Consider the following 27,002-nt stretch of genomic DNA (forward strand, 5'->3'; position numbering starts at 1 on the left):
GCGCCTCTCAGTCCCACGAAAGGACAGGCTATGTGGTCTTTTTTTTAATCGCTCATCTCAGTGGGTGTGCTCCGCCTATCAGTTCCTTAAGAGAGGGGTGAAGCTATCAGGAGGTGTTCAGGAGAGGCAGTCTTGCTCTGACCGCAGGGCGAGGTCGACGGCTGCCCATTGAGAACTGCCTTGACCAGATAGGATTCCAGCCCCATGATCTGGACTCTGGGTCTTTAATCCCCGAGCGGTGTTTGTATCACTCATACCAAATGACTATTCCGAGCGAAGCCCCGGCGGGTGACTCCGCCCGGTCACTCGCGCCGAATACATAGTATCAAAGCAAGTCCATTATGGACCAGGACAGCACTGAGAGTGTCCGCAAAGGTTGTTACAAAGTATGGTGAAGTTGAATTCATAGGACTTTGCTCTCCCGCCGCGCCCGGCTTTGGCAAGTCCAACCCGGGCAACCCGCCGGTTCCGTCACATGCAGCTGCCCGGTCGCCTGATCGAGAACTCCATAAACGGCCAAGGCACAAATCGCAGGGAACTTTCCTGGGCATCTCTGCTCTTTTCCGGCTGGCCGGTGTTGAATTGCCCAGAAGGGCTATGCATATATCCAATCAATCGTTGGAGCATACGTCAGCCAAATTCGATCGAGAACAGTAAGACTGAAAATGATAAAGTGGTCTGCTCTTGATCAACACAAGCAGATCTCCGATCCTTTTTGTACTACTCTTTAAGTCTCCCCTCCTCTTTCTTCACCGCTGCCCTCGCCCTCGCCCTCCCCAACCATCAACAACCAAAACAATAATAATCCATCCCGCCTCCATACCGCCCACTTAGCGGCATCCCCCTCCCTCCCCATTGCCAAGCAGTCGCCAGTTTTCCAGACACCCGACAGCCTGTTGACCATGTCTACTACTGCTACCCCCGCTCACCACCAGAGTACTCTGCACAGGATCATTCTTCCTATCCTCTTTTCGCTTGCGCTGTTATTCTCGGTCATCCAGTTCATAATCACTGCCGTCCTCGTCCATGATTACGACGACCATGGCTATCCTAGCGGCAGCCACCGTGACAGGTAACCCTACTTCCACTCTCCAAGCTACGGTCAGCTGCAGTGCGTGACCCTCATGCTGACTGTTTCTTGTTCGTCTTCATAGGCTCCGTTTCCTCCTGTTCACCTCGTGCTGGTCCTTGCTCTTCTTACCGATCTACCTTTTCGCCAACTTGAGACTTCTCGGCCATGTCCTTTCGTCCGTCGCCTCCAACCTCGGGTTCATCGCGTTAACCTGGCTCTTTTGGTTGTGCGCTGCTGCCTCCTGGACCGACGTCTTGGGTGGCACCGTACAATGCGGCGATCTGTTCCTCAACAATCAAGTCATCGACATCAGCGTGCCGTACTGCGGGGCTTCGAGAGCTGTTCAGGCATTCGCCTGGATGCTATGTGAGTCATTCGCACTGCGTCACGAGTGTCTCGTAGCACCAATCTAATCAACTCTATTTTTTTCTCCATTAGGGCTCCTCTTCTCGGCTGCGTTGATATACATCACCACCGTGGCATTCCGGGCCAAATCTCACTCGTCCGGTCTCACGGGTCCGATGCGCCAAGTTCCGGCGGCCACCTCCGCCGCATAATCAACTTCAAAGATTCAGCAGTCGAGGACTTCGATACCATCCATCAGTCTTTCCACTCCGTCTTGCACGTCATTTTTTCATCTTTTCCCATGCAGCACATTTATCCCAGTTTTTTGTAAGAACTTCGCAAAAAAAAGAAACACTGCGTTTGTAGCCTTGATGCAAGCGTGTGTCTGCCACTCAAAATCTTTGTTGTAAATCACCAAGCATGTTCATGTAATCCACAGTCCTACCTTTTCATCGCTTTGTTATACTGGAGGGTTTGTGAGTTTGGTAATAGTTTCCCAATGTGCAACTACATGTACACTCTAAACACTCCTGTTACGGGAAGATCCTCTCAGATACTCTCTTCATGATGACTGAAAAGTGTGTCATTAATCTTTAGTCTTTGGACTACATATTCAACAAGGCAAGATGAAATCTACAATCCTAAATACCTGATGGGTAAGAGAAAAGGAGAATAATGCGTGACCCCTAGACAATAATTGAAATACAAGAAATATTGATTGGATTACATGAAACTGCATTAGCTGATTATCTTGTCAACCTGGTAGTCTGGCCTGCTAACTACGTCAAGAAACAATGTGGTAATCAGTCTGTTGGGATCATCGTACCCACGCTACCAATCAATACAACATACCTATTTGGTCATGTGATGGAAGTGTCTTCCAAGAAATGTATCTTTCATCAAGAGCTGAGTAGGCAAAGGCAAAGACATTATTGAATAATTCTTTGACAGTCCTTGAAGGCACTGTGTTGACATCAAACGAATCGTGGAAAATTCCTCCCCTACACTTGACCATCCAATGCCCCACATAGCTCCAGAGGAGTTGAGGAAATGTATCGTGACCACGAAGTCTCTGTCCCACGATCCGTTCGTAGATCTTTTTGTACTCTTTGTACTGTGGATGTCTTCCAAACTTCTCGCCATTGACCATCTTTGTCAATTTGTTGAAGCATTCGCGAGCCTTGTCTAGTTCAATTGTCAGGGTGACTTCCTCCTCTCTCGGGACAATCGAGCATATGATCTCAACATAAAATAGGTAGAGAGGGAAGAGGGTCTTGATGTGATTGAAACCTGCAAAGTGGAGTTGATTGAGATCTTCTGTGAAGTCTATCCCAGTTTCGTCTAACCAACGTTGATACCAATACTGACGACGAGCCGAAAACTCATCCTTTTTGTTTAAAAATCTTTTTTTTCCTTATCTTGCGAAGGTCCTTGCCGCTGCCATTGCGACCCAGGAGGTACATGGAATGGGTATGGATGAATTCTTTCTGAGGGATGACGAGCCGGAGGTTGAGGGTCTTCTTTGCGAGCTCTCCCAGGAGCTTATGTATCTCATTCTGTTGGATGAGATCTGTTGGATCAACAGGGGCAAAGAGTGTCCAATCAATCACTAGTCTTCCCGTTGGAGGTAACGGTTCAGAGAGCTGTGGTCGTTGGATGACGGAGTTCCGAACGAGCGGGAAAGGATTTAATACGTGCGAACGGATTCTGTCGTGCTGTGGCTTGACCGACAAAGGAGATGGGGTGAGTAGGCTGGGTTGTAAGCTGGGTTCGACGCGCTGCCGCTTATGAGGAGCTCTTTCATCGGCTGCGGAGGTTATGTCCGAGGAGGGCAGGAAGCTATGGTCTGAGACGGCGGGTACGTATGACTGACCAGCGCCCGCGATGGTATGAGTATGACTTTCCAATACATGTGGCACACCAGAATGTGCCTGTGAAGCCCCTGCCGCCGCGAGGCCATTCCAGCCTGGTGTTCCGCCTACGAGGCGCTCTACAAGGTCGTCGAGGTTCCAAATGTCCCGGAACCCGGTTCCAAAAAAATCGCCGGGGTCAGACGACATGTCCTGCCCATGAGCCAGGGACTCAGCGGGACGTTCTTCAGTAGCAGTTTCGGCAGGATGGTACTGATAGTCTGGTAGGAGGTAGTTGTGCTTGAGCGGCAAAGGATTTGGGATGAGCAAGCTGGGTCCGACACGCTTCCGCTTATGATGATGTCTTTGATCGGCTCCGGAGTTTATGTCGGAAGAGGGCGGAAAGCTATGTTCTGAAAGGGCGGGTGCGTCTGACTGACCAGCGCCCGCGATGGTATGACTATGGCTATCCAGTCCATGCGGCACACCAGAATGTGCCTGTGAAGCCCCTTCCGCCGCGAGGCCATTCCAGCCTGCTGTTCCGCCTGCCAGGCGCGCTACAAGGTCGTCGAGGTTCAGAATGTTCCGGAACCCGGTCCCAAAAAAATCGCCGGGGTCAGACGGCGGCATGCCCTGCCCATGAGCTAGGGACTCAGCGGGACGTTCTTCAGTAGCAGTTTCGGCAAGGTGACAGTTTGTTAGGGGGGAGTCGTGGCTAGCTGAAGGGCCGGCTGGAAGGCCGACCGGGTGTAAAAGATTGGCTGAGGATGGTTGATAGTGATCAGCTTGTCTAGCCGCCCCGGCCGTCGATGAACCAGCGGCAGGGATGATACGGCCGAGGTCGAACAAGTCTTCGGCCCCCTCGCCGCGTGTTTCCGAGTTTAGTGCTTCCATCGGCTCGCACCCGCTGAGGAAGAATATCGCCACGAGAAGACTGAGCAGCTGAATGCCTCTGCCAGAGTGGATTTTCAGAGCCATGGTCGATGTGGATGACTAGCCGCTTCAACCTCGTCGTGTTCCTAGAAACTGATCGGGGACCAAAGACGGTATGGACTCGTCAGCAGCCCAAGTTCCTCTGAAGCAAACTCTCACAAATCTCCTCAATGCACCCCACAGACAAAATTGCGTTTCAGGACTTTAGCAAACTACTGTAACTGCAAATCATCTTCCCCTGGCCCTGGGTGAGCTCCGACTCCTCCCGGTAAAGGTCGATTCCAGCAAGGATCCGGTAAAACCCGGCTGGATTCCGGATACTCCCAGGGAGGGTTTGGAAGTTCAGACCGCTGGGCAGGAGCCGGAATGGGTCAAAGTGGCCGGGTCCTTTGCGAGTTCCAGTGCTACGATTAGGGGAACTTGACTCAAGTCCCTCCAAGCAGGCCTATAACCCGCACAGTTATCCCAGTTTTTTGTCTCAGGAACATGGCAAAGAAAGGAGAATGATGCACTGTAATGTATTTGTAGCCTTGATGTCTGTGTGTGACTGTCACTGAAAATCTCGGTTGTAAATCATCCAGTACATATGTTTGTGTAATCAACAGGCTTATCTCTCCATTGCTTTGTTGTAGCCAAGGGCTTGTGAGTTGGGGTTTACTGAAAAGAGTGCCCAAAAGGAAAGGAGTTCTACACTATCCACTTCGGCTGTTGCTCTCACCTGGTACTTGCTGCGGGCCACTGTGCGGCAGTTTCCCGCAGCAAGTGTGGGAAGTGAGCCAGCAAGGATGATTCCTTTGCTGACCCCGACCAGGGAAGAGAAAGAGGTCTGAAGGTTTCTATTCCCGGCAAACATCAGAAAGTGGGGGTTCAGGCGCAAGCCCACAAACTCAGGGTTTTGGGAGAGCCTGAGCCGCGCGTGAACACCCTACACTCTCAGAAAAACCGGAGAAAAAAAAAAGGAAACCGAAGAAAAAACCCGGAAACCACAGAAACACTTCATTCTAACTCTTCCCTGTCCTTCCCTGCGTTTAGCAAAATTGCCTCGGACCGCCGCACGTCGGCTGGACTGTATGGGCGTATGTACAGCTTGTAACACGCTGAAGACCAACGGCCCAAAATGCGGATGTCACCCGTCGACATTACCAGGGCGAATCGGAGCGAGGCCCCCTCCCACGCGGAAGCTGTGTCCCAAACCGCTAGCGTGCCCGTTGGTCGTTAGCGTTCCTTGTATGCGTGAGACGACCTCGCGCCTTGTCAGGTGAAACCTGCAGCCGCCGGACTGATACCCGAAAAGGGAAGTCCTGGCCGTGCCGACTTCCGGCAGGCGTCGTCTTATGGCCTTCACCGGATATAGGATCCCCTTCTGTGCGGTCGAGACGATCAATTGAGGGTGACCCGGCGCTGCTGTCTTTGCCGACCTGACCGTCAGCGTCGCCACCTCCCCCAGAGAGGGGTCGGTAGAGAAAGCCACATCCGAAGTCAACAAGGAGGAGGCGTAGGGGAGGGCACCAGATCTCGCAGAGTATGTGAGTTCTGTCAAGCGTGCCAGACCCCAGAACACGACAATGGCCAAACCCGCCACCGCTCTATCGAAATTGTTGCCCCCGAGGCGTAAATTCGCCACCGCGACGAGTTGCCACAACATCACCGCGGGTTTGGGCGGAGTCTTGGACAGCGAGGCGTCCAAGCGAGCGGACGATTTCGGAATCAGGTCGATCCTGTCGCTAGAACCAGTGGGGAAGGTTGCTGCGTGGAAAGTGTGCCACGCCTTTAGCCCGCAGAGGTATTTCTTTACCGTCGAAGAGTTGATTTGCCCTTTACTCGCCGAGTATGCGTTGCGGCCGGCCCAAACACAGAACCGTTCGAGGGCGTTAGACGACACGGGCATCTCTGTCAGTGGCTCGCCCGTGAGCGCGCAGAAAGACTTAAATTTCTTCACGGCACAGTTGTAACTTTGCAGGGTGGATTCTTTCCAACCCCCAAGCAAAACGAGGTCGGCCAAGGAGGGTGTGCGCGCCACGGAGCCGTTGGTGAAGAAGTCACAAAACTTGAACAGTAACATGGAGGGCGCTTATGAGCCCAGCATAAAGAGCTCTTAGGTCCGTAGGAAATCCGAACGATAACGAATAGAGAACTATCTCACTTTGCACCGTGGCGGACTCCGACAACGAAGACTTCAATCCCGTTGTTCAGGATCCGTTCAACACCCGTCTGGCGGACTCTTCCTCTGAGTCGGAAGAGAAAACTCCTCTTGCATCCAGTCGCCAATCGTTTAAATCCGCCGATTCTGAATCCGAATCCAAAATCAGCAATCTCCTAATCCCGTCTTCGTCATCCTCCCTCAAACCACTCTCTCAGCCATCTCTCCCAATCATGAGCTCTATTGACACATCGAACATCAAGCTTGTCACTGACAAGCTTGATAAAGACAACTTCACAAGTTGGCGTTGGGCGATCATCACCACTCTCGGTTATAAGGGTCTAGATGACTATATTCTGCTCGAACAAACCGATGAGATGAAGAAGAAGACCGACTATCAGCTCCACAACAAAATGACAACTAACTTCATTCGGATGCATATGACGACTGCCAACCTGGAACGTTTCGTCACCAGCTTCACTGACTATGATGCTAAGAAGCTGTGGGACGCCATTGAAGCTCATTTCATGGCCAAGACTATGGAAAACGCCGCCAGCGCCATGGACAAGTATTTCAATATACACTTTGATGAATCGGACATGGACAAGTCAATATCCGAGATCAGACACGCTTATTGACATCTCTGTGAAATCGGGGCCAAGAAGTTTGGAAAGGATGGTCTCACCGCAATGGCCGTAGTTTTTGCGTTACGAAAGCTTCCGCCGTCCTTCAGCACCTTTCAAACGCTCCAGTTTAAGGAGTTTAAGGAAGACGAGGTCATTGAGATGGAACCTTTCCTTAGCGCTCTGGAAATGGAGGTTCGCCGAAATAAGGACTCGGAACTTGAACTCATCTCGGCAGCTACCGCTCTGGCTGTCACTCAACAACAGCAATCGAGTGAGGCCTCCAAGAAGAAGAAGAAAGTCCAGTGCACTGGGGGAAAGCACAATCCCGACGCCGCCCATCCCGAGTCCGAGTGTTTCCATCTGCACAAGGACAAGGCCATTGCCTATCACCAAGCGGCAATTGACCGGATGACCAAGCTACTCCCAAAGGCCAATCTAGGGACAAAGTCTGGTTTCCAGGACGCCATTGTACTCGACAGCGGGGCATCCGGACACTATCTCAAAGACCGCTCCTACTTCTCAAACCTCTCCAGCACCGCTACCTCCGTTTTTGGGGCCAACGGTGCAGCAATTCCTATCGTTGGGTTTGGGCCAGCAATCATCCAAACTGCGCTCGGTCCTCTCAATCTTCCTCTGGCGTATTTCGCGCCCAAACTCTCCAACTCCCTCATCTCACTCACCCACTATGTTTGACTCGGATACTCCCTGGTTCCGGTTTCTCGGGGCACTCGATTCAAGTGTCGTAAGGGTTCTGAGGTTATTTTTACGGGCTCCACCGGGGAGAATGTCCTATTAATCGACATGAATCCCTTGAAAGCATTATCTATCTCATTGCCAACCCCGCTCGATCTCCATCGATTGCTCGGACATCCAAGTTTGGCGTATTTAAATAAAGCGTACCCAAACCTTCATCTCAAGGCCCTGGATTGCGACGTTTGCGACCGAGCCAAAATGCATTGACAACCGTTTGGGGGCACGTTCCCCACCTTTTCCGCCCCTCTGGACTGTATCCATATGGATCTGTGCGGCCCTATCACCCCCACTTCTCGGGGAGGAAATCGTTATTTCCTCAAGATTATCGATGGCTATACCAAGTATCGATTTATCTACCCAATGAAGTGTAAGTCTGATACCTTTCAATTCTTTCAAATATTTCTTAATCAGGCCGAAACCTATCTCAGCCGAAAATTAAAATTAGTAGTCTCCGATAATGGAGGCGAATTCTGTAATCACAAGTTTGGCACACTTTTTGCCAAGCGCGGAATCCAGCACCTCACGACGGCTCCGTACACTCCTCAACAAAATCCAATGGCTGAGCGGGGAAATCGGACCACGATCGAAAAGACGCGAGCGCTTCTCATGACTTGTGGCCTACCCCTGGAATGGTGGGGGGAAGCCGTAACTCTGTCGGTTTTCCTTGAGAATCGGTCCCCTGACAGCTCCATCAACTTCTTGTCTCCCTATGAGATGTGGCACGGGAAGAAACCGGACTTGAGCACTCTGGTCCCGTTTGGCTGCAGGGCCGTGTTATTCAAGGAGCGCAAATGGAGAGACTCCAAGTTCTCTCCATCCGGGGTTGAGGCTGTCTTTGTGGGATACAACGGACATCATCAGTCGTTTCGAGTGTGGGTGCCAGGCACAAACAAGCTGATTACCTCACATCACGTGAGGCTCTTCCCATCGACTTTCCCTCTCCTCTCGACCTCCGATTCCCCTATGTGTCCACCGGTTCTCTTTGACTTTGGCAATGTGATTGAAGAAGTTCTGGGTTTACCTGTCGTTGGCTCTGAAGGATCCCAAATTGGTCCTGATTCTGAACCCGAGCGACCTCACACTCCTCCTCCGGCGCCAGTCCCCAATTCACGACCTCCGACGCCGCCTGAACCATTGGAGGATCTGGCTCCACCTGCGGCTCCTGGACTGACCCCTGCGGTGAAGGGCTATGCCTACGTTCCTCATTATGATGTGGCCCCAAAGAACATCTCCTCAGACATCGACGAGGGCAACATCATATTGGGGTCCAGACGTCACCGGGCCCTGGTCATTGTCGACAAGCCGTCCTCTCTTTCGGACCCGAAGACTTATGGGGAGATCCTTGGTAGGATCGACGAGAATGAGTGGCTCATGGCAGTTGAGGTTGAACTCAACAACATCAAAAGACACAAGGTGTGGGTGGTGGTTCCCAAAACTCCTGGCTGTAGGGAACTGGACACGACGTGGGTCTTCAAGCGCAAGTTTGACGCGGACGGCGAGCTCCTGAAATATAAGGCTCGCCTTTGTGTCCGCGGTTTTCGCCAAGTCGAGGGTGTAAATTATAACCGAACCTTTGCTCCGACCGGAAGAACGGCCACTCTCAGAATCATGCTAGGTATCGCGGCGACTCTTGACTGGGATGTTCAACAGATGGACGTAAAATGCGCGTTTCTCAACGGAATTCCGGAAGAGGAGATTTTCATCAAGGTCCCAGAAGGCTTGGGAATTGAACTTCCGCCGGGTCACGGTCTAAAGCTCCAGAAGTCGCTTTACGGTTTAAAGCAAAGTCCCCGGTGTTGGTACAAGGCCCTCAAGGACTTCTTTGAGTCCATCAACTTCACACCCGCTGTGGTGGATCCCTGTCTTTTCTGCCATCAGGACGCGTCCAAGCCGTGCTTTGTTTTTGTTCATGTCGACGATTTGGTTATCATGGGACCCGACGTCTCTTTTCTCAAGAAGAAAATCAAGGAGCGCTTCGAGATGGAGGACCTGGGAGCCTGCAAGTATGTCCTCGGCATGCGGGTTGCAAGGGACCGGACTGCCAGGACGATCACGCTGAGTCAAGACCGGTATGCGCGAGAAATCCTGGAGGAATTCGGTATGCTCAAATGCAAGCCGGCCTCCACTCCATTACCCGGTAATGCTCTGACCTGTCCAGTCAAGGATGAACCGGTCGACCCGGGCTTCAACTATCGCCGGGGTGTGGGTCTGCTGCAATATCTTGTGCAGTGCACTCGACCGGACTTGGCGTTTGCAGTTAGTTACCTGTCCCAATTTCTGAACAATCCGAAGAAGACTCATCAAGGCCAGCTCATGTGTACGATGAGGTATCTCCAGCGTTCGAAGGACTTTGGACTCACGCTAGGGAACGTCGGGGGCAAGTCACATCAGCTTGTAGGGTACGCAGACGCCAGCTACGCTTCTGGTCTAAATGCCGCCTCGTTCGCTGGGAGTCTGCTGCAGCATAACGGCGTGTTTGGCTGGCGGTGTCAAAAGGAAGATGAAGACGCGCCATCCCTCTCCACGATCGAGGCAGAATACCGAGCCTGTACCTCCGCCGGACAAGATATCCGTTGGGCTCAACAACTCCTCAAGCAAGTTTATCCGCTCATCAATGTCACTCCGTCAAATGTTCGGCTCTTCTGTGACAACCAAGGCGCCCTGGCGCTCCTCCAGGACTCTGTCTATCAACACCGCACTCGGCATGTAAATGTGCGGCATCATTGGCTGCGTTTTCACATCGAGAAGGCGAAGAATTTCGAGGTTCAATATGTGCCAACCAGTGTCAACTACGCCGATTTCCTCACCAAAGCGTTAAATCCCAAGAAAACCCGGGCAGCTATCTCTCAAGTCACTCTGGGGAACATGAAAACTAACGAGTCTTCCTGTGCCTAGTGAGCAGGGGGGGCTGTGGCGGTACAGGCCAGAGAAGGGTTTTAGGGGCTACTGCGGCAAGGCGGGCGAGCATGCGGATCCGTCAACTGTATTTATCTTCTGTTTAGGTTTAGCAGTTGTATTTAGTTCTACAGTTGTATCGGCTCCGCTTCTCTTTTCTTCATTCACTCATCCGTTTTCTTGCCTCACTCCTCACGCACCTCAATAGGTGCATAAGTCGTCCCATTCTCTTTTCTCATCGTCTCGGCCTCCCATAATCGGCCCTTCTAGCTCACAGCTGCAAGTCTGGTGTTTCACAGGTATCTCTCCGTTCCTTTTCATTGTTTTCCTTCTCTGTCTCTTTTCCTTCTGTGCTCACCATGCAATCCATTCACTCATCCGTTTTCTTGCCTCACTCCTCACGCACCTCAATAGGTGCATAAGTCGTCCCATTCTCTTTTCTCATCGTCTCGGCCTCCCATAATCGGCCCTTCTAGCTCACAGCTGCAAGTCTGGTGTTTCACAGGTGCATAAGTCGTCCCATTCTCTTTTCTCATCGTCTCGGCCTCCCATAATCGGCCCTTCTAGCTCACAGCTGCAAGTCTGGTGTTTCACATCGCAATGCTCCTTATGAACTAGCAACCTGGCAGCGAAGAGCTCCATGCCATATACGTCTCAAAGCGTCGAGTAGAAGTTACGGTGGTTGTTGGTCCAATCGGAGTGCGTCTGTGTCCACTCTGATGGGTACGCCAAGCCTCCTCTGACTCGGTTGACCTAAATCGCTCTCTTCTCCCATTCATTATTAAATCTGGTCAGAGGCAAGGTGCCCTCAAAGCTTTTATGTTCTCATCAAAAAAGGGAGTAAGTCCCACATCGTGATGGCCGGAAACCGCGCCTATCGCGTGGACCAGTCCTAGCTCTTTCTCGGCCTTAACCGACTTCACAAACATTCTTGACTCTACCGTCAAGAGAACCGGAGTGGCTGATACGGTCCTATGGATAGGTCCACCTCCCCAAGGTGTAGATATGCATCTTCTGTCTCCACCCTTAAAAGTGGCCCTCATCGAGGCGCCACACAAAAACTGTGTCCGAGCACGCTTGGGTAACCTGTTTGTGTGAGGACGGCTTGAATTCGTGAAACCCCCTCCCGTTTTGTGAGGTGGAAGCATTTTTCAGCATTATGGGAACAGGGAAGGCCTCTCAGAGCCAGCTTCCGGCAGGCGTCGTTAGAGTGCAGCGGATAAAAGGGTTATGTGAGTTCGCCCAAGCGCGAGGACCGCCACGGTGTGGTTGAAATATGGCCCCCCCAAAATGTATGTTAATCACGGCGATGAGTTGCCACCGAATGACCAAAGGTTTCGACAACTTCTTTGGTAGGGTCGCGTTGACTGTTGCCGACGATTATAGCATCAGCTCTAGGCAAACATCATGTCCCGCAGGGGAAGTCGCCGAGTGGAAGTGATGCCATGCTCTGAGCCCTGATATGTATCTCCTCCCGGCGTTCTTTGTGCACGAATTGCGGCCAGCCCATACGCAGAACCCTTTGAGGCTTTGCCCCGTGATGGTGAGGGCGCCGACTTTCTCTTCCAAGAGTTCGTAAAATTTTAAGAACCATTGACTGCACAGTTGTAGCCTTGCAAAGTGCTAATTTTCCAGGCCGCTAGCATCACTAAGTCGGGTATGGAGGGTGTGCCGGGTTTGGACCCGTTTGACAAGAGATCACTGATAGACTAGGAGATTGGCAGCGAAGGGCAGCAAGTTGCCGGGTTTGGACCCGTTTCGACAAGAAATCACTGATAGACTAGGAGATTGGCAGCGAAGGGCAACAAGTTACCTGCATAGTCCACTGGCTTCTTATTAAGGACGAGGTCAAGAGAGATATACGGAACAACAGGTCAAATCATGTGAAACATGAAATGGCCTGTGAAGACAGCCAGAAACATTTGGTTCCACCTTTGGGAGTATCGGGGTTGCTGAAAACCGTTCTCAGCCTGATGGGTTTTGAAACCGCCTATTCCATTGACGCTAGCACATTGGTCAAGTGCTTCATGAGAATCCACTTGAGCCGCTTTTATTTTCTAGACATGTGTTTTCTCTTCATACAAATTGTCAGAGGCTTCTATCACCGGTGGTGGTATGCTCGTGACCTTGAGAACCTCATCAATCGTGTTTCTTGACTGCTTTGCAACCGAGACAAAGGATTCTAAATCTAGAGTGTCTTTGGGTTGACCCCCGTAACGGTACAAAACCAAGAATAATTTACTATTACCTAGAATGATAGTAAACGAACAGTTTGGCATTGACTCTCAATCTCACCTTGCTGAGTCAAATATTCCCCCTCATCAGGCAACACAAACTCTTCTGCCATGTTTTACTTTGCTTCACCAGCACATTGGTACCTCCTGATTTGGCTACCATGCCGCGGTAAAAGATTCTGGTGTTGCATTATCGTTGCGGCGCGTGGTTTCTTTGCGTCTCGCGGCAACTGCTCTAGTGACGCTCATTTTCTACCATTTTTATCAAGTTTAACAACATATTCTAATCACGATATATCGCAGCAAATTTGATTGATAATCAAACGTAATCGGTCTATTGGGAGCCTAAAGACAATATGATACTGGTCAATATTGGTACGGTCTGGGGTTTGAATTAGTCTGATGCGACTGAATCCAAAATTATGATGCAACTGACTCGGAGTAGAATAGCTTGGGGTCTCTGGTCTGATACGACACCTGACTGTGAGCTTTATCACGAGGAGATTCGAAATTTGATAGCTAAATGCTGAGTTCAGCCAATGACTCCTTAAATGAGACCCTGTGTCCAAAAATGATGTGACATGTAGATGCGATTGCGTAACAAACCCGTGGTAGAGCGTGCAAATGTGTGTCATTGGTGTCACCTTGCTCATTATGTAGTAGAGCGTGCAAATGTGTGTCATTGATGTCAGCTTGCTCATTATGTAGCAAAGCAAAAGAAGCGAAGGTCAAAGGAAACATACGAGCTTGTCAGCTGGTATATCAATCTCTTCATCTTGGGTTAGAAACCAAGGGACGTGCTTTGAGCTGATGCCTAGGGTCTGAAGTCCAATATGGTACTTGGCTGGAAGCGCAAATGTGATATTTAGAGTGAAACAATCATTGTTGGCTTTGGGTATTGGGTCTAAAACAACACCTGACTAGGAGCACACAAAGATGTATGTGGCTTTGGGTCTTGGGTCCGATGCGACACCTGACTGGGAGCTAAAAGATTGAAAACACAACTTGTTATGGATGATGTAGGACGTGTTTGTAGAACAAAGAATAAAATACGGAGAGTAGATGTACGTGGGGTTTAAAGTCTCTTGGGGTAACAACCTGGAGACAGAAGCTTAGGGTCTCAAGTCCGATATGGTACTTGACTTGAAGCGTAATATGTGGTTCTGGGTCTCAGGTCCAATACGACACTGGACTAGGAGCGTGTAAATGGATAAGAACTATCTAGCTTATGGTCTCGGGTCTGATGCGACACCTGACTGGGAGCGTAAATAATGTTTGATAGTACGAGGAAAGTTAGGCTATGAAATTTACTTGTTTGTCAAATGAATAATCTGGACGGTCCGAAAAATGCGAGAGCGACCCCGAAGTGGGTTGGCTCTTTATCATGTCAATCGAAAGACGCCTAATTCACCAAAAATATAGCTGCCTGGGGGCTTAAAATGCCTGGGGGTGCTCTGATCTATGACTTGATCGTCTTATTGAACTCTTTTGAGTCGCTCGTCTTGGGGCAAATCGCCTGGGGACACCTGCGGATTTGGGGAGTAAGACCCTTTGACTCGCGGACGATGTATCTGAAGGATGGTTAATCAGACAATCTGCGGATATGGGGACTATCACCCTTTGACGCGCGTGAATCGATTGTAAGTGGGCTATGAGGGTAAGTGCTAAGAAGAAAGCGAGGGTCGTCGGAAGGAAGCGAGAGGAGTGGAAATAAAGGAAGAGTGGTGAAGTGTTGTTGGAGACGAGTGATTATGAAAAGACGAGTGAATAAGCAGCTCGGTTCAGATTATGATGTCTAAAAGTTCGCAACTCTGAAGCGAGCGTCACACTGGTGATCTGAGGTGGGGGGAGGAGCCTGCAGCGGAGTGCTCCATGGCTACTCCCTTGTCGGGGTTCATATAGGGAATCCTGCCTTGCTGGCGAAGCATGCGCATAGCGCGAAGCTCCGGCTCGATCACCCAGGTGCCCTACGCTTAGCCGCCTCCATGGACAGGGGGGAACTCGTCGGTTCCCTCCTCGATCCCCTGCAATAAACACTCCCGCTACTGAGAGGTCATCTCTTTCAAGAGCAACAAACAAGACAAGTGTTGAAGAAAGGGAGATTTATTTCAGATGCAGAAGCTAATTCATGAAAATTTCAAAACGAGTCTTATAAGATGATAAGCAATAAAGGGCAAGGTGAGAGGAAATCTACCCTTATTCAATACTTGATGCGCAGAAATGAAGAAGAGAATGTAATTACCATAGACAAATTGGTCAAGATGAATACCTGGCGGATGATTAAAATGCAAGCAAAATTGTTTGAATTATATAGGAACAAGTTGATTATCTCGCCAAGCTGGTAACATGGCCTGCTGAACACATTCAGAAACAATGAGTCAATTAGCTTGCTGAAATCATCATAGCCGCGCCACAAATCAATCCATCATACCTATTTTATCATGTGGTTGAAGTGTTCTCTTTGAGACGTATCTTTTATGAAGAGCTGAATAGGAATAAAAGAAGACATTATTAAAGAATTCTTTAACTAAACATGAAACATCCTCTCCCTGGGTGGGGAAAATTCCATTCCTATAAGTGACTATCCAAAAATCTAAATAGTTCCAGAGGAGTGGATGATATTTAGTTTCTCCACGACGTGCTCTTCGTATGCGGAGCGTTTCGACGATGTCATTGAGCTTTGGATCACTGCGGGATTTCGGGTCTTTGTAAATCTTTGTCAAGCGGTTAAAGGATTCTTGGGCCTGGACAAGTTCAACGTCAAGAGGGACTTCCTTCTTCCTAGGGACGATCGAAAGTATCATCTCAACATAAAATAGATAGAGGGGGAAGATGAACCCGACGTCCTTCAAACCGTCAAATTGGGATTCGAGGAGATTATGTTTGAAGTCTATCCCAGTTTCATCGAACCAACGTTGATACCAATGCTCACAATGAGGCGCAAATTCGTGTAGTGTATCCAACAATCTTTTCGATCGGTCTGCTCCGGTATGATCAATCTTGGGCTCGCCCCGCTTGGTGGACTCACGCGCGTCGATAGACCCGAGATACATCTGATAGGTCTTGGTGAATTCGCTCTCGGGGATAACGAGTACGTCCTTTCGGAGTTGTTGAAGCGCTAGCTGAATCGGACCTATTTCCCGCCGTTGGACGCCATCCGATGAATTGTCAGGTGCAAAGAGATTTGAATGAAACACTAGTCTTCCTTGTGGAAGAAACTTCCGAGAGAGCCCTGGGTCCGTTTTTGAAGGACGTGGAACGTACAAGCTGCGTGGGGGTTGTGGTTGCTTCTGGCTTGTAACACGACCGGACTGTGATCGGAGGGTTTTTACCCAAAGATTGGGTTTTCGATTCCGCTTACGAGAAGGTCTTTGTTTGGGCCCGGACGTTACGTCAGAGTGGGGCGGCAAGGTATGGCCCGACAGGGCGGGTGCGTCTGACTGACCAGCGCCCGCGATGGTATGACTATGACTATCCAGCGCATGCGGGATATCAGAATGTGCCTGTGAAGCCCCTGCCACCACGAGGCCATTCGAGCCTGGTGTTCCGCCTGCGAGGCGCGCTACAAGGTCGTCGAGGTTCTCAATGTTCCGGAACCCGGTTCCAAAAAAATCGCCGGGGTCAGACGGCATGTCCTGCCCATGAGCCAGGGAGTCAGCGGGACGTTCTTCAGTAGAAGTTTCGGCAGGATGATACTGATAGTCTGGTAGGAGGTAGTTGTGCTTGAGCGGCAAATGATTTGGGATGGGCAAGCTGGGTCCGACACGCTGCCGCTTATGGGGAGCTCTTTCATCGGCTGCGGAGTGTATGTCGGAAGAGGGCGGAAAGCTATGCTCTAAAAGGGCGGGTGCGTCTGGAAGACTATGACTATCCAGTGCATGCGGGATATCAGAATGTGCCTGTGAAGCCCCTGCCGCCGCGAGGCCATTCGAGCCTGGTGTTCCGCCTGCGAGGCGCGCTACAAGGTCGTCGAGGTTCTCAATGTTCCGGAACCCGGTTCCAAAAAAATCGCCGGGGTCAGACGACATGTCCTGCCCATGAGCCAGGGAGTCAGCGGGACGTTCCCCGGTCGAAGTCTCGGCAGGGCGATAGTCTGGTAGGGGGGAGTCGTGGCTAGCTGATGGCCAGGCTGGAAAGTCGATAGGGTGGAGATCATCCGGACCAGCTTGTCGCGCCGCCGCAGCCGTCGATGAAGCAGGGGGAGCGAGGATGGCGGCGAGCTCGGACGTGCGCGGGTCCCAACCAAAGCCCCTCGTCCATGGTTCCGGGTCGAGAATATCTATCGGCTTGCACCCGCCGACGAGGAGGGTTATCAGGAGAAGAGTGGGCAACCGGATGCCTCTGCCGGGGTTGATATTCAGAGCCATTTTGATGCGCTTGATTTACTAGCCTCTTCGACCTCGTCGTGATCCAAGAAACTACAGTCTGCATCCGTGTGCCCCACTCCCATTCTTACGGAAGCAGTGGACCGGCGCCAGCGGTATCTGCCATCGAACTTGATGTCTGACATCGCATTCGGTTTCCGATTTTGTATTTCACTTGTTCAAAGACCCTGGTTGGACCTTCTAAAATTTTTTTTGAAACCTGGTTAGGTGTAGCCTGCAGTGGGCCTCTGGTACAGCCCTCTGCGTCGGCCGAGCTTGTCATGGCACACCCACCGCGTCGACCCGCATCCGATAGGCCAGCTCTCTTGTTCTCTTGCTTCCAGGCTCCCCAAGTTCGGCCACGAGGAAACTCGCCCTTACCCATGTTTGCAAGCTATTACGTAGCCAGGATAGACAGCCGGGCTTCTAACTCTGGCCGGCCGTCGTTCCCGCCTTGTGCCTGCATAACGAAATACGGATTTCTGTTCAACAAACACCACTCGGTGCTCTGCTGGCCTGCCCATGTCCGGCTGGCTCTAGCTCCGATCCTCGTTCGGTGGCTCCGATGCGGAGGAGCTTGCTTGTTGCTCTAGCGAGTTAAACTACCGTTTCCGGCCTGTTCAGTCACCAGGAGCACGAAAGATAAAGACTCTTGCTCGCGCCTCGCAACACAGTATGTAGTCAGCACACGGTCCTGAAGTGTCCTCGGTCAACTTGTAGCTTCTGTTGATCTGCACGGCGGTCAAGCTTGGCAACATGTCACTCTTTTTGAGGGAGAGGTGTCACTCGCATTTATTTTCTCCCCATTTGAGAGTGTGATGATGTAATCAATCGCCTGTCACCAGACAGTCCCAGCCCCCGAGTCAAGGATGGCGAGAAATATCCCAGACAGCCATCGCAATTCCCTGGAATCCGGGCAGAAGATGTCTTTCCTGCAAAGCTCAACAAGGACGCACCATCGCTGGTTGACACGACAGATATCATCCTACCATCCCCACCAGCCAAGCTCGTCTCGATCGATCTTCGGCCTCGGATGGCCGCTGGGCAAGAAGAAGCCCCCGACGGGCGAGGCTATGGCAGGCCGCAAGAATGCGCCATCCCCCCCGACACGGCTTCTCGAATCAGACAACCTCTTCCACCCGCTGACGAGCTCGCCGATCGCAGCGATGCGGGAGAAGGCGGCGCGGATCCGGGCGATCGCACGCTGTCCGGTCTATCCCGACCAGTTGGTGGGCTACGACTGTCCCGAATGTGGATACCCCACCCATTCTTCTCGAGAGGCCTGGGAGAGCGACGGCGAGAAGGCGAAGTATTGGCCAAGACTCAGAGAGGCTAACGAGGACGAACACGACCTCAGGTCTCAGCGTCCGATGCTCGAGTTCGACCTCCCCGACTGCCAGCCCTACGAAGAAACTATCACCCTCGCTAATTGGGACTTGCTCCTCTACACCCGTGGTTTTCGCTCAATCGATGAGGATCGCTCGAGACGTCATGTCTCTAAATTGCTGACCTACCCGATGACGATCGGCGCTATCTTACATGAATTTAGCCCTTACTCTACTCGCAATCAACGACTCACTCTCGAAGGTTATCGATCTCTAACAGGTACATGCCATTTCCTGCTTCTTCTTCATGCTTTGCATCAGAGGGTTTTTTTTTCGAAGAGAGGAGATGAACTCTGGAGATCTGTTTAGAGTAACTGATCAAAACTAATGATAGTCCATTTCGCAAATAACCAACAGCATTACGCCAGTCACTACATCCACCTCTAGGAACAAACACAGCGCAAGTATTAGGCCGGACGATCAACCCAATCCGGATATTTATCCTAGGAGCGCGCGCGGAGTCATCGTTACCACCGGCGGTATGGTCGCAACTACCGTACCTATTCCCGTCGCCGGACGTGTCATTCCAGGTGTATTTTATCGGGCCGGAGGTGATTCTTCCGCAGCAACAGATCACTGGACCGGAGGGCCCGACGGAGAGCCAGGATGTCTACAAACGAGGCCGGCCGAACATGTCCTTTGGCGTGCCCGCATTCAGCGTTCCCGTCTCTCCGACCTTAACGTTGCATATGATCCAGGGTGCGTATCGGGAAGTGCATGGGGCCTTGGGCCCGTTCGACCCGTACACGGACGTCTATTTCGCCTTTTCGCCCGGCTTCGGCTTCCCCACCGTGCCTATAGTCCCCGGACCAGGAGGAGGGGCAGCAGAGAAGAGGGAGTCGCAAGCATTACTGGACTGCCAGTCGATCCAGCTGCAAACTAATTGGAACCAAGACGTCAAGCTCATCCTCGAAGAGAAATGCGCCCTCTTCGGCGCCGGCTTCAGTCCCGCCGACGTCCAGCGCGACGTTGACGCGCTCGAATCGGTCGAGGAGATCAAGGACCAGTTCGACTGGCTGCTCAACCCCGGCGAAAACGTGTTTGCTAGTCAGAAATGGGAGGTCGCCGAATTCGATCCCGTCCGTCATTTTCTCCCTCTTTTCTTGATCGGTTTTCCCCGAGGAAGGAACTCATTCCTCTTATCCTGACTCATCTTCATCTGCATTTTTTTACTTTCTATCTAGAGGGTTGCTGTCAAATCAAACTATGCTATTTGGGGAATCCGAGGCAAGCGGTACGAGGTAGACGAATACGCAAGACGGGAGAAACTCAGACAGATTGCTTGATTGCACCAACACTGAAACCATTACGCTACATGTAGCGTAATTATTTTGTATTGCTGTTACATTTTTATGTATTGGCGGTAAAATGAGTACTGAGTAAATACAGTACAACATGCCAATATGTAAACAAATAAAATACAGAATACTGTTGGCCCAGAATGAACCATATGGCATTAGCACACAGCCATTAAGGGGGTTCACAATTGAAATTTGCTTAACTTTAGAGCAGATTTTAAGGTGTTTCTGAACAACTTGTATAAAAATTGATGAAATGCACTGATTTATCAGAAGCACTTCCATGTGGACAGATTCCCAAAACTTATTTATTTTGGTCATAAACACCTCAAAATTGGCCCCAAAGTTTTGTAATATTCAATTCTGAACCCCCCTATTGCAGCAGTAGCGCATTGGCACAGCAATGCGCTACAAATTTCCAAAAATACGTGATTCTTTACTGATTACAACAACTAAAATGTAATGGTTTCACCGTTGTGTGTAGACATGCATATGCAACCTCCTTTTTTCCCTTCTCCTCCAACTATTGATTGATTGACTTTTCATTTTTGATCGCATTCGTTGCCCTATACAGTTTCCAGATGGTCCTGAAAATCCCAAACAAGGTAATCTTGTACCCATCCCGGCGGTTTTCCCAGCCTAATTCCAACGGGAACCGTTCCTCCTTCAACCTACAAAATCAGACGAACCAATGTGTGGGCGCACATGATTTCCCTCTTCCAAACACCATTGTTTTGTTTGTAACTTGCGCACCATATTCTGAGCCAGTCAGCTCTTACACACATATCTCGGGCATACAAGGGCGAACTCTTGTCCGCAAATGCGCGGAGAGTCATCGCCGCTTCTCCGATTCCTAACTAAAAAGATTGAGGAAAAGCCTGTGAGCTCTCACATTTTGGATCTATGTGCAGGAGGCTGCTTTACCAGATGGATCCAGAACTTGGGTTGTAGGAAGAGGAAAGAGGTCAGTCTGTCTTCCAGCTCCACTCTTTTCTTCGCAAAATCCTCCAGGGTTATCATTTTCTCCGCCGACTCCAGCCCTGGGGGATAATGGATCCCATCGATGAAATTGTCCACCAACTCGCCCTGTGGATTGAGGTAGTCGCCCTCGCTAAAAAAACGAACAAACAATCAAACAGAATACATTCTCCCCGGCTGGATCAGAATCTCACAAGTGCGTTTTCCCCCGCGTCAAGATCGACGAGAAATTTACCTGGAATTATACCTGCTGATGCTGGCGTCATGCTCAATCACCCCATGTTTTTTGATCTGCTTGAGTGTGAACCTCCAAGTGAGTATGGTTCCCAGACGCACGTTTGTGGCCAGGACGAAGATGAAAGCGAAGGGAAAGCTGAAGTTGTAGCATTTACGCAACGCCTGAACGACCTGAAAAAACGGGAGTGAGTCCTCGTCGTCGCACGGCTTCCTATATCAATGATACCTTTGGACGTCAGTCTTCTCTGGGCGTCCACAGAAATACTAGGGGACACTGAGAGCGGTCGACTTGCAGATATGAATGGTTGATCATGGCGGACATTGCCGGGCAGGGACAGCCCATAGTCCTTTGAGAATAGGCATGTTCTTCCTCGGGCGTCGACTTGATCCCCATAGCTTCCCCCTCAACGCCTTGAGGCAACGGATCAGCTTGTGAGAAAATACACCTCATAGTTTTCTTTTTTCCAAGTTGGACCCCGAGAACTTAAGCGATCAAGAACGACGGGTGAAGTATTACGCTTTTTGCTGGTGACCTGCAAGGTACAAAGTACTCGGAGGAAGATATATATATATCGGCGAGGATCGGTGGTGTAACTGGAGCTTGCCCCCTAGTCTTAGAGACAAACCTGATCTTCCCGATGTCATCTACTCGGTTCAGGACCACACTCCTCCTTGGTTTGGGATCGGAGAATGTCTGTTCAGGGGAAAATGCGGGTTATTATATTGAATTGACGATACACAATCACTGCAAAAACCCCATTTGTTTTGTGCTTGGGTGAAGGTACAACAGCAGTCACACAGGGATTTATCTCATAATATGTCAACTGGTGGAGGTCGAGCAACTTTTTCTTGTGGTGATGTATGCTTGAAAAGCTTGTTTTGCTGAAAGATCCTTACTTTCAATGACCAATAAAGCAAATGTAGGATCATTATGAAGGGAAATTGTCAGCCTTCAAGTAAGTTTAAGCTGCTAACCCAGAGCTTGGGTGGAAACAGGAAGGTTGCTAATGTAAAAAATACAACACTGTTTTTTCTGAGTAGTGACATGTTGATTTAATTAGAACCAGTACTCTTAAGAAGGGATAGTAATGCAGCTTGTGGCCAATACAATATTAACATATAAAGGCTAGTATAATGGTTAGCTTGTGTTGAATTACAGACTGGGTAATGTTCTAGATGCAGAAACTGAATGAGTAAATAAAATGAAATAGTGATTCAAAAACAACTTTTTTAAAATGGAAGGGATGAATTATCAAACAAGGCAGGAGGAAATATGCCCTTCCTCAAGACTTGATGCGCAATCAAAATGAAGAAGAATGTGCAACTAGCCTAGACAAGCAAGTAAAAATGAGTGCCTGGTGGATGATTGTAGTATACAGCAACTTTAACGATTAAAATAACATGCTGATTATCTTATCAAGCTGTCAATAAAGCCTGTTAAATACATTCAGAAACAATGTAACAATTAGCATGCTGATGTTTTTATATCCACACAATGCAACATACCTATTTGTTCAGGCCGTTCCAATTTTATCCTAGCAATGTAACTTCGATGACGAGCTGAATAGGAATAAGTGAAGATGTTATTGAAGAATTCTTTGACCGTCTTTGGAACACCCTTCTTCTTCTTTTTGAAAACTCCATTTCTGTAAGCAAAAATCCAATACTCCAAAAAACTCCAGAGGAGTGGAAGAATAGCCAGGGCTTTACTCTTGTCTCTCCCACAGCGGAGCAGCGGTTTGAGGGCCGATTTGAGCTGTTGATTACTGCAAGAAGATGGGTCATGGTAGATTGTTACCCAGTATTTGAAGGCTTCTTGGGCCTGGTAGAGTTCAGTTTTTAGGGTGAGTTCCTCTTTTCTTGGGACAATCGAACATATCATTTCAACGTGAAAGAGATAGAGTGGGAAGAGGAGCCCAACGTGCTTTACATTGATGAAGGAAGGTTCAAGAAGAGTTTTTTCGAAGTCTATCTCAGTCTCATCGAACCAACGTTGATACCATTGCTTGTAATGAGGCAGAAAGTCGGCTAGTTTTAGCGTCAATCTTCTCCTTCTTAGATCTCGATTGTTTTCAACTTGGTCGTTGTTGTCTGGCTTGTAATGCGCAGTTATCTTGGTCGACCAGCGTGGCTTGACAGACCCACGTTGTGACTTGACAGACCCACGTTGTGACTTGACAAACCCACGTTGTGACTTGACAGATCCACGTTGTGACTTGACAGACCCAGGTGACTTGACAGACCCAGGTGGCACGACAGGACCGGGTGGCTTGAGAAATCCGAGATACAAGCGATGAGTGTCTGGAAATTCACTCTCGGGGATAACGAGTTGTTGGCTCCGGGTCGCTGCGAGTCGTGTGCGGATCCGATCTATTTCCCTCAGTTGCACGGGATCCAATGGCTCATTGGGTGTAAAGTCAGTCGAATAAAACACTAGTCCTCCATGTCGACGGAACTTTTGAGAGAGCTCTGGGTCCGCTGGCGAAGGAAGTGGGATGTGCAATTTGGGCCAGCGTATCTCAGGGCTAGCACGACGAGGCTGAGGATCCAGGCTTTTCACCACAGCCTCGACTCTTTGCTGCCGCTCATAAGCAAGGCTGTGCTTTGGTGGGGAGGTGGTGCCGGAGGGGAGCGGGAAGGTATCCTTCGAGAGGGCGGGTACGTCTGACTGACCCAGGCCTGCGATTATATGTCCATTAGTATCTAATACATGCGGCACACTAGAATGTGTCTCCGCAGCTCGTGACGCCGCGAGGTCATCCGGGCCTGGTCTTCCGCCTCCGATGCGCGCTAGAAGGTCGTGATCAAGGTCGTGAATGTTGCGGAACTCGGTTCCATAGAATTGGCCGGGGTCAGACGATACGTCCTGCCCAGAGTCAGTGGGACGTTCTGCAGCAGCAGTTTGGGCTGGAAAATAGTCTGATAGGGAGGAGTGAGCTGACGGCCCGGCTGGAAGTGAGTCCCGAACGATCGATTCCGCTTGAGGAAGACGTGGGACGTTGATCAAACGGGGCCTGCCGCGCTGTCGCTTTACCGGCAAAGAATTTGGGATGTGCAAGGGGGAACTGCCGTGCTTCCGCTTGTTACGTCTTTGATTGGGTCCGGACGTTGCGGCCGAGGCGGGTGGGAAGGTATGCTCCGAGACGGCGGGGACGAATGGTGGACCAGCGCCTGCGATTCCTTGATTTTGACTGTCCAATCCATGCGGCACGCCATGACTTTGCCTCTCCAATCCATGCGGCACGCCATGATGTGCCTGCGCAGCCCCTCCCTCCGCGAGGCCATCCGGGCCTGGTGCTCCATGTCCGAGGAACTCCGCAAGGACGTCGAAGTCGTGGGGGGAGAATCCGAGTTCAAATAGTTCGCTAGAGTCAATCGACATGTCCAGAGCATGAGGCTGGGCGGGACGTTCTTCACTAGCAGTTTCGGGAGGATAGTAGTCTGGGAGGAGGGGGTGGGGGCTAGCTGATTAAACTCCTTAAATTCACCGGCCCTGTGACAGGTACAAATTTTGGGCAGCGCTTCCCCCTGTACCGGGGATAATGGGGCACCCACAACTTGTACCAGTTACAGAACCGAAGAATTTGTGGAGTTTAAAAAAAGGTATACGCGAGGTGCACGATAATTAGGCCCAAAGAGGCATCAATACCACCTCACGATCCTTGACTCCAAACCAAACACATTCCCCCTCCTCTTTATACCTTTCGGTCAGCCACGCCCATTGCCATTGACACACACGCTTTCACCGCCCGAGCTTTTGCCTGATCGACTTACATTACCTTTTTTAATGCATTACCTCAATTCTCGACATTCCAAGCATCCCAAACTTCCATATGCAATCGTACCTATCTCATCATACGAGCACCACATTCCTATTCCCGGCTTCCAACAGCCACAATGACGCAATCACCAGTCATGATTACCCTCCGCCTGCAATAGTGACACCACTATTCCAGGTGTCAATTCGACCAGTCAAACCCAACCTACCAAAGTCACCAACTCACTGTTTCCATAAGCAGTTGTTACCATTGCGCACAGGCCACAACTACGTCGGTCTCAGGCATCTTTCGAGCGTCCTTACTTTCATTTCCTATCCTCCAAACGCGCGTCGCTCCATTAGTCCGTTATGCAATTCCCTGTTCTTCTCAAATGTTTGTCCCGCTTTTTTCGCGGTACGCCTCGTACTCATTTGACTAACATCTTAAATGTGCCCCTTGCTTCTTGTTTATGCTCAGCAATACCACCGCCACCGCTACCGTCTGGAGAGGAGCAGACACAAAGCTTGGCCCCATCGCTTATTTGTCCGTCATTTTTTTTGCTGTCTCTCTCACAACCACTTCCCTTCCCACCTTTGTCACACTTTCCTCCCCCCCCCCCCCCCCATCCCCAATTTTTATTTGTGCGCGACGCCGCTCCCCATTTTTTTCGGTGTACGACCGACTTGGCGCACAACCGGTCCCCCCGATTCCAGTTTATGTTTCCTGTTCTTCTCAAGCGTCTCTTCTCAGCTTTTTCGCCGTACGCCCCGTCCTCATTTGACTAACATCATAACTGTGCCCCTCGCTTCTTGTTTAAGCTCAGGAATACCACCGCCACCGCTCCCGTCTGGAGAGGAGTAGACCAAAAGCTTGACTCCATTGTCCATTTGTTCGTCATTTTTTTTGCTGTCTGCCTCACAACCACTCCCGTTCCCACCTTCGCCACACTTCCCTCCCCACTCCACTTTTCATCTGTGCACGACTTTGCTCCCTCATGTTTTTTCGGTGTACGACCGAATTGGCGCACGACCGGGCCCCCGTTTCTTTATTTTTGCTGTCTTTCACACAACCACTCCCCTTCCCACCTTCGCCCCACTTCCCTCATCTCCCTTTGTGCACGACTCCCTCCCTCCATTTATTTTCGGTGTACGACCGAATTGGCTCACAACCGGCCCACCGCTTCCAGTTTAATTTCCCTGTTCCTTCAAACATCTCCTCCCACTTTTCTTCGGCGTAGGCTCCATCCTCCTATAACTAACATCTTTACGATGCCCGTTGCTTCTTGTTTATGCTCAGCAATACCACCGCCACCGCTCCAGCCTGGATAGGAATAGACCAAAAGCTTGACTTCACCGCCCATTTGTGTGTCACCTTTTTGCTGTCTTTCCCACAACCATTTCCCTTCCCACGTTCGCCACACTTCCCTCCCCCTCCACTTTTTTATTTGAGCACAACGCACCCCCGTTTTTTTCGGTGTACGACCGAACTAGCGCACAACCGGCCCTCCCGCTTCCATTCCATTTTACACGACCTGTCCCTTCTTACTTACCTTTAATCCACGAGCCGGATCAAGAGTTTGCGACGAAATTTCAAAGATTCCAGTTCCCGGTGGTGCCTGCGTTTGCGATGACAGTTAACAAAGCCCAAGGCCAAACATTGGAAAAGGTGGTTGTCTTTTTGCCGCGGCCGGTGTTTGCTCATGGACAACTGTACGTGGCCTTGTCAAGAGTTACAACTCCGGAGGGGACGATGGTCGGAATAGTTGCTGGAGGCCAGACTCGAGGACCGGTTGAGACAATGAACGTGGTAAATTTGGAGGTCATCCGGTCGGGTGTTTCGTTGGTGGAGTGATGGGAAAAGTTCTTGATACTGTGCTGTGATGTTTTTTTAGTAAATGCAATATAGATGTTACTGTACTGTGTTACTTGCAAGCGTATATCCTACGGTGTTGCGCGGGGAAAAATTTCCGGCCGCGGCAAAGCCGCGCGGTTCCCTAGTGGGTATAAAAAGTTGGCCGAGGATGGTTGATGTTGGTCCGCTTGTCCAGCCGCCCTGGCCGCCGATGAAGGAGAGGGGGCAAAGAAATCATATCCCAGCTCGGGAGCGCGTCTGTCCCAACTCCACGCCGATAATC

The 27,002-nt window shown here is 50.4% G+C and overlaps 7 protein-coding genes across 7 annotated transcripts in view; 2 read left to right on the forward strand and 5 right to left on the reverse strand.

The window, feature by feature from the left end:
* Positions 1–475: 475 nt before the first annotated feature.
* Positions 476–1,629, forward strand: PtA15_3A532 (uncharacterized protein; the record flags this gene model as incomplete). Its single annotated transcript, XM_053167510.1, has 4 exons — positions 476–653; positions 733–1,072; positions 1,155–1,438; positions 1,511–1,629. The coding sequence occupies 4 exons, from the start codon at positions 476–478 to the stop codon at positions 1,627–1,629; spliced, it is 921 nt and encodes a 306-aa protein (XP_053018719.1).
* A 526-nt stretch (positions 1,630–2,155) lies between these two features.
* On the reverse strand, positions 2,156–2,567 carry PtA15_3A533 (uncharacterized protein; the record flags this gene model as incomplete). Its single annotated transcript, XM_053167511.1, has 2 exons — positions 2,156–2,196; positions 2,270–2,567. The coding sequence occupies 2 exons, from the start codon at positions 2,565–2,567 to the stop codon at positions 2,156–2,158; spliced, it is 339 nt and encodes a 112-aa protein (XP_053018720.1).
* A 232-nt stretch (positions 2,568–2,799) lies between these two features.
* Positions 2,800–4,245, reverse strand: PtA15_3A534 (uncharacterized protein; the record flags this gene model as incomplete). The annotated part of the gene is made up of 1 exon (XM_053167512.1): positions 2,800–4,245. One exon carries the CDS (start codon positions 4,243–4,245, stop codon positions 2,800–2,802), a length of 1,446 nt encoding a protein of 481 aa, XP_053018721.1.
* Positions 4,246–15,279: 11,034 nt separating this feature from the next.
* Positions 15,280–17,215, reverse strand: PtA15_3A535 (uncharacterized protein; the record flags this gene model as incomplete). The annotated part of the gene is made up of 2 exons (XM_053167513.1): positions 15,280–15,333; positions 15,431–17,215. The coding sequence occupies 2 exons, from the start codon at positions 17,213–17,215 to the stop codon at positions 15,280–15,282; spliced, it is 1,839 nt and encodes a 612-aa protein (XP_053018722.1).
* Positions 17,216–18,135: 920 nt separating this feature from the next.
* On the forward strand, positions 18,136–19,883 carry PtA15_3A536 (uncharacterized protein; the record flags this gene model as incomplete). Its single annotated transcript, XM_053167514.1, has 3 exons — positions 18,136–18,817; positions 18,955–19,676; positions 19,782–19,883. 3 exons carry the CDS (start codon positions 18,136–18,138, stop codon positions 19,881–19,883), a joined length of 1,506 nt encoding a protein of 501 aa, XP_053018723.1.
* A 535-nt stretch (positions 19,884–20,418) lies between these two features.
* PtA15_3A537 (uncharacterized protein) lies at positions 20,419–21,561 on the reverse strand (the record flags this gene model as incomplete). The annotated part of the gene is made up of 5 exons (XM_053167515.1): positions 20,419–20,566; positions 20,649–20,752; positions 20,820–21,006; positions 21,109–21,321; positions 21,404–21,561. The coding sequence occupies 5 exons, from the start codon at positions 21,559–21,561 to the stop codon at positions 20,419–20,421; spliced, it is 810 nt and encodes a 269-aa protein (XP_053018724.1).
* Positions 21,562–22,518: 957 nt separating this feature from the next.
* The window catches only part of PtA15_3A538 (uncharacterized protein), a gene marked incomplete at both ends in the record, with an annotated part of 36,935 nt that continues 32,451 nt past the window's right edge, over positions 22,519–27,002 (reverse strand). Inside the window, 2 exons of the mRNA XM_053167516.1 lie at positions 22,519–22,544; positions 22,617–24,575. Of these exons, the coding sequence (XP_053018725.1) occupies positions 22,519–22,544; positions 22,617–24,575 (1,985 nt within the window). The remainder of the gene's footprint in view (positions 22,545–22,616; positions 24,576–27,002) is intronic.

This window comes from Puccinia triticina, chromosome 3A (assembly GCF_026914185.1).
Source record: "Puccinia triticina chromosome 3A, complete sequence".
Classification (NCBI taxonomy): Eukaryota; Fungi; Basidiomycota; class Pucciniomycetes; order Pucciniales; family Pucciniaceae; genus Puccinia; species Puccinia triticina.